Raw genomic sequence first — 7078 nt, 5'->3', positions numbered from 1 at the left:
ACGTATATTCAATATTATAGGCTCGGAGTTCTTTTGTTTTCTCCCCGAAGAGGTAAAACCCTGGGGGATTTAAGTATCTACTTGATAGGCTCACACAATCTTAATCAGCCTATAATGGAGCTAATGGCTGTTTGTCATCCTTGGAGATATAAATTTCCTGGTGATGTCTACTGCAGTCAGTGCATGAAGTATGCTCTGACTGCCAGCAAGGTCTAATAACCAGGAGAAGGGCAGCCAGCTTCAGCAGCGAGAAGGAGACCGTACTGGCTGCTTTTCTGGGGAACTCTGCTTTTTCAGTACCGAAGGGGGGAAAATGGATAATGCTGGTAAGTGAAATAAAACAGATCTTCCTTCTTAGTGGAGCTACGGGGCTCGTTTTCCTCCTCTCTCACTTGCTGCAGGAGATGTGTTTCTTTAGCCTTTAGCTCCTTCCGTTCCGATGTCCTTTATTAGAGCAAATTTCTATGTGTAAAATGTGACACGCTTAAGTTTTTAACCCTTTATCAGTCAGCTTTTCTGTTTTAATTCTGTTTTTCCTTGGAATGTGATCAAAACTGTAATGTAGGATCTGCCTTCTTAAGGTTTTCGGTTCTGTTTGAAAAGCTATATGCAGGAAATGTGGAAGGAATGGGAAATGCATATAGCTGAGTAGGAAAATATCTTTCACAGACTGCAATAGGTGTGTATAGGTAACTAAAAAAGCTGACCCAAAGTGGATAGTGCGTATCTCATACCTGCATTATTTTAAGCTGCTTCTATTCCCTCTATGTACTAGTTTGCTCTCTCTTATATTTAGAACATAAAATGCTGAATACATTTGCACTTTTTATTGTTTTCTTTGATGTTCCAACTTTAGATCATGCATTTTCATGCCAAATAATGCGCTGCATGGTTTCTAAGGAGGTGCACACAATACCAGCGTTGCATATGGGATGAAATGGGTTATTTGCATTTCCCTCGTGCATTACCTTGTATCCCTAAGCATTACAAAAAGTGCTTTTTGCAATGGATGTTTTGCATGTGGCGTTGACTGCTGTAAAACTTGAAGGTGTCAGTGTCTCAGTGATTCACTGATAGTAGGACAATTCGTACTGGGATATAGAATTTGCAGTAGACTCAGTGACCTTTGAAACCTGTTCCAATCATCTGATTTGTCTAATATTAACCTTAAAAGTGATGATCACCTCTACAGTGTATGAAAATAATTCTACAGTAGATTTCAGAAGTGATACTATGAGTGCAGCTTTTTTATTTCATTTTATTTTTTATTATTATTTTTAAAATCATATAACAATAGGAAAACTCGTACCTATATCAGCTCAGCTGTCCAGGTCAATCCCTTCTCAGGTGTGTTGTCATCAGTTTCTATGACAAACAAATTCTTGCTCTTATCTCTATAAAACGCAAGACCAAAAATATCCCCTTTTTCTGAAATTAAAATGTTGGCATCATGGAAATTTACATTGCTGGTACCTGTGGGCTCAAAAACTGACTCGGTCCTTGTATAATGTTCATTTCTGTGAAGTAAGATGAGGAATACTCTTTGCGCTTGGTGGTTTGGCTAGCTCCTGAAAAGACTTAACTTAATAAATGCTAACAACGTGTGTTTGATATTCCATGACGAGGCAGAATTTTCCAGTTAGAGGGGAAGGATCCCTGTTCCCCAGAACAGAATGCCTTTGGGCAAGAGATACCCTAAGCAGTTAATTCCTCCAGGTTTTTAAACTCTCCAGCATCAGCAACTAATACTATTGAAGTCTTGACAGAGCTATCACTTTAATCCAGCTATAAGAATCTGCTCTGGAATGAGTCACATTTATTTTAAAGGCCATTTTTTTTTTGGAGGGGGGGTGAAGAGGGAAGCTGGTATCTGAAAACCATAGAAACAGATTTTCCTATGCATTTTTTTTCCGCCTTAGGAAGATTCCAGTTTCCTTGAGGTCTGCAAAATTTGGAAGTTAAAGTAAGGCTTTGCCCTCTGCACAACTTTGCCAACTACTTGCAAAGCCTCTTATAAGGCCAGCTTGCTGAATAGCTCCCGATTTATTTATTTATTTATTCAATTTCATGCAGAAACAGTGACTGATACTCTGTTTTGGTTGGTTAGTTATTGTTTGTAAGAAAACAGTTTATATACAGTTGAACGCAATTAAAACAGTGGAAGAATAGTTAAGGACCAGGTAAGAAAACCCAACAACTGGTGGCAGTAAGCCTCACTGAGAAGGTCAATTTGTTCCCAAAGCATCTGCAGAAAGACTTTTAGGGCACTTGACCCCTAATTGCAACCAGAGCTGGGTGCCAGCATGGGAAGCGCACAGCTGGCACCTCTGTGGGCATGGTCCATTCCCCCCTTCATTTCACAGGGACGCCCTGTGCTGAAATCTGGACACTTACCAGTTGGTGATCAAACAGAAAGGAGCGGGCTATCTGCAGCCACAAAACTAACTGCCCCACCAGTTTGTTCTCCAGTAGCTCGCCAGTAGAAATGTAACCATGCCAATGTATACAGAGTGGATTACCTGCCTGGATTCCTCTTACAGAGGTGCCATTTCTGGCAGCACAGAACTGCAGAGTCCTAGCTGAGCTGCAAGTTTTAGCCACCGAGTGTCAGAAATAACAACTTAGCTATCGGTGTCAGTGAATCAGGCCTTTGTTGTTACATTCATCATGCTGCCAAAGAGACTTTCAGAGTCAGACCATGGATAATTGTTGGGCAAAACTCCATCCCCTGCTCCACATAGCAGAAATATCTCTGTAATTCATCAGTCATATTCTGTGCCATCATCAAAATCATTTTTCTGGCCAAAACTGTTATTTAGAAAGATCAGTGTTGCTAATAGATCAGCTGATTAGGTCCATGCTATTTCATGGTTTCAAGAAACAAGGTTTTCATTTAAGAAGTCCTTTCATTTCAGTGCTGGATTGCTTATTTTTAATCCATGCCACTGAGACGGCTCCACACAACTGTTGTCTCGTGTGCTCTTTTAAAAGCCTTTCCTGGAATAACAATAAAATATTCATCAATCTGTGTATGGCACGGCAGGGCAGTTCTAGCGGCATTTTTTTGCCTGTTTTGGCAGCACTTGTCCCTGACAGTTTGGCCGCAGGTATTCAGCTGTGAGAGTGCCTGCTGCTGCAGGGGGGGCACCAGCAGACCCCTGCCGGCCTCCCCCAGTAGGTCCTGGGCTGCAGCTTTGCTGCCTGCCTCTGCTTCGATCCAGGCACACGGCTGAAGACAGTGATGATATAACAACACTCACGTCAAAAAAAAAAAAACAAAAAACAACAAGGGAGGGCTGGAAATAACTCATGGGAAAGAAGGAGAATATAGAAGTAGCAAGAAACTTGTGTAGCAGGAAGAGAGGAGCTTGCGGAAACAGACGTGCTCCCAAGTGATGCTTTTTTTGGGATTTCCTGCCAGAAGGAGTGAGATCAGCACTACCCCTTCCCCCAGAGCTCTTCCTCCGCTCTGTCCTGCCTGCCTGGCATCTCACCTTAAAGTGGACGAGTCTCACGTGCTAGTTCATAACCACAAAGCGTGCTGGTGCGAGGTGCCTGGGGGCAGGGGTTTGGCAGGGTGAGCCGCACCACGGTGAGGTGCCACGCCGTGCACGCGATCCTACCCTCAGACAAAACCAGGAGGCCTTGTTTCATCTTTCTTGGGGATTTACGTGACTTCTTTGCACTTGGAATATTATTGTAGCCGTAATGAGCTAGCTGTGGTTAATTGTTACCCTGAATTATGTCGGCTGTACGGCTGGGGCTGCAGACTCTGCCTCCCAGTAAATAAGCTGTTTTAAAGGGACTGGCAATGTTGGATATTGAATATCCTATCTTTGGTCCAATAGCACATTGAAGTTCTTCTTTGACCAGCAGTGAAATTTAGATTAGCCCACAGAAGCAAGACTGTACTCAATCGTGGCGGGGCAGGGTGAATAGCAAGTATCAGCTGAGCCTTCTTCTGCATGGCGACACGTGTCACAGGAAGGTTAGGAGACACAGGAAGCTGTCTGCTGGCTGTAACTCCCTTGCTTTTGAATTAATGCATCATTTTTGTCTTTCAGTAAGTCAATAGGACTTTTTAGCATCCTTTAGATGTAAGAGTGCCAGGATTGAAAGCTCATTAAGAATTTGACCTTACAGATACCTTGTAATGTCTTACCTGTATTTGTGGCAAACAGTGGACATCTTATTAAAGTATAAGGAAAAACATTCAGGTAGTTGGAAGAGGAAGCTGAGATTTGGGATTCAGATTATGTTCCTGGTTTTCTCATAAACTCTCCATGTTCAAAGACCGATGCAGAGCAGCTTGTCTGTGTGCAGAATCAGCCGACCCAACAGCTTCACCATGTTCTGTAAGGTTCACTTGGTGCCCATAAAGGGCTCTGAAATCCTTTGGCCATCCATGGCTTAGGCTTGGCTGAATTGTCCCTTTCCATCCGTATCAATTTGGAAACAAAACCACTTGCCGTGCAGACATTGGCAGTGTAACTGTGGGTTTGCCAGCTCTTAACAGGATGACAACTCCAAACTCCAGCAGCAAAATCAGCCTTGTCCTGCTGGCAGCTTCTGTTTTGACCTTGGGTAGTACCTTGCCCAGGTGACTTGTGTATGTATTCTTGTTTATTTTCTCCCCCTACCCCTCCTTTTTTTTTTTTCTCTGACAGCGTGAAGATGCTTTTGGAAACCACATCACATCTCTTTCATCTCCATCCCACACTTATGTATAAGCTCACTCAGTATCTTTGCAAAGCATGGTTATCAGTGAAGTCATGCTGACTTCTGTTGGGTTCACGTGCTGTTTGCTATAGATCACAAAATGGTTTGCACTCAGACAATAAAGTACAAAGCAACGATCAGCTCTTTTACACTACACTATGTGTCTTTATTTGCCTCCTATTTGCATTCATGGCCTCAGTTGAGGCAGATGCTGTAGTGTGTCACAGGTCACCACCGTCTCCTGGAAAGCTGACTTTCTTCCTCCTGTAATTTTAGAATAATACCCATGGCGTATGCCCCTTTACCCAGAAGCTGGAACAGTACATTTAGAAAGTCATATTCTTGGAAAATGTTTGTCAGGATTAAACTTTCCCGTGAGGATGCAGCTCCCAGTCTGTTTTCAAGTTGGTATTGATGTAGCCTCTGAGTAACTGTAGAAACTTGTGTAGGACTAAAACGACGGCGCATCTTCTAACGTAGTGATGGTCCACCAACTATACTTAGAGTGGTTCTTGGGTATCCTTGTGGCCAGAAATGCTGTGGTTGCACTGCACGCTCATCATACTCCAGCAACAATTCCAGCCTCCACAACACTTCTTAGAAAGAAGCTCCACAAACTCTGGCTGCTTTGGAGGGGTGGTGTGATGCAGATTTCATTTTCTAACAAATTCTGATTCTGTTCCCTGACCAAAAGAGCTAGCAAGCACCGGCCCATCAGGTACTGAGTTTGTACCTTATATTTACGTCTACTGGTTGTGCGTTTTTTGGCAAAACGCCCTCAGACCCCCCTGTTCTGAGCTCTGAATCATCACTGCCACCTGTTGTGAAGAAGGAAGTGTTGTGCACGGACGTAGAAACCCAGATTTGACAGGTACTGTTTCCTCACACGCTTCTAGCCAGGCCATTGCTGCAGGAGCCAACCACTCTGAGAGCACAAGGGAGCAATCAGGAGGAGGAAAGGTTGTGTTAAGAGGCACTGGCACAAATGGTTCGGGTAGAAGCAGCCTGGGCTCCAGGGGCTTGGAAGACCCCAAATTGAGGGGCTTGAAGTTATCCACAAAGGGGGAAGCAACATCATGTGACCAAAAAGCAGGTGGCTGATAATAAGGATCCAGTCTGGTGCCGTTTAATCATCGTTCATTGTCTCTAGCTGTGAATCTTGTAGGAAATTCAATGCTTAATTATGGAGTGCCTTGCAGGGGTATTGCTTTGGGCTCTAAAAGCAGACTGGATGGAATTCTACCAAAAAGCCTCCCCTCCCAGTGTTTAACCATTTTTTATATTTTCATATGAAACATTTATAAAACTTCCTCCCAAAGCAAAATTGGAAAAAAAAAAAAAAAAAAAAAGCTTAGGACTGTAAAGCTGCCTCGCAGCCTTCCCCCAGTAGACACGTGCCAGTCCTGAGCAAAGCAGCCCGGCTGCTCTCATCCCCTTCTGCTGGCAGGAGGGGCCAGATGACCTCGACCCTGGCCTGTCAGCAATGGGGTATCTGAGTTTCTGGGAACACATGGCTCAAACAATGGATTTTGGGGCAGGATAAGGTCCCTGATCACATCTAGTTTTCAAATAAAGCAAAGGGCCCAGGAGAAACTGAGCTGGCCAGAGCAATTGTTTAGTTATTTTTAGTTTGCTCAGCATCAATGTTTCTGTAACATAATTATCAAAAAATAGCTTATTAAATGCTAAAACCCTTTAAAATAATTTTCTGAGTAGTACCAGGATATTTCGTAATCACAAAGACAATCCCAGGGTCTTTACGCTCTGCAGGGATGCAGATGCAGTGGGAGACACCTCCAGAAGTAAGCCTCTAATCTCTTGCTTAACCTGTGCTAGCAGAGCGCAATTCCAACAAAATTCCACAAATTCCAAGCCAAATGTGACAGCAGCTGGTATTGCCACAGGAGACAAAGTTGGGACGGATTCATCCTCGCTGCAGCTCCTGCTGACTCACGAGTCCCTTCTGTCTTTCTCCCTGGGGCTTGAGGCGGTCCAAAAAGCGAGGGGTGTTTGGTTACGGAGGCCTGCGTGGAAGCCATGTGGAGAGAGGAGCCGACAATATGGCTATCTCGAACCAGCAGAAAACGCGTGCTGCTGGGAGCTGCTCGTTGGCATTTAGAGCACAGTCCAGCGATGCTTTGCTTTGCTGAGCTGGGGCCTTGCTGCCAAAGAAAAAGGTCTGTTAGTGCAGGAAGCCTACGGAGCTCTCGTGCGTGCATGTATCGCAGAAATAGTGCGTGTATTTTCGCTTCTTTGTTTGTAGCTGCAGTAGTTATGTCGCCTTTTATCTTCTTTTTTTTTCTGTTTCTGTTTTTGTTATTTAATATTACTAAAATAACTAACATGACACATTATTCTG

The 7078-nt window shown here is 43.8% G+C and overlaps 1 protein-coding gene across 3 annotated transcripts in view; it reads left to right on the top strand.

The window, feature by feature from the left end:
* The window catches only part of PHACTR2 (phosphatase and actin regulator 2), a 137080-nt gene that overhangs the window by 27816 nt on the left and 102186 nt on the right, over nt 1-7078 (top strand). Inside the window, exon 1 of one of the 3 annotated variants that reach the window (XM_080584034.1) lies at nt 159-326. The exons of the other annotated variants lie outside the window; for them this stretch is intronic. Within the exon in view, the coding sequence (XP_080440160.1) occupies nt 314-326 (13 nt within the window). The 5' untranslated portion in view covers nt 159-313. Of the gene's footprint in view, nt 1-158; nt 327-7078 lie in introns of those variants that run through there. 3 annotated transcript variants of the gene reach the window in all.

Source organism: Anser brachyrhynchus (assembly GCF_964034855.1).
Source record: "Anser brachyrhynchus genome assembly, chromosome: 3".
Classification (NCBI taxonomy): domain Eukaryota; kingdom Metazoa; phylum Chordata; class Aves; order Anseriformes; family Anatidae; genus Anser; species Anser brachyrhynchus.
The sequence above is the reverse complement of the archived record's forward strand: the minus strand, read 5'-3'. Positions and strand labels throughout refer to the sequence as shown.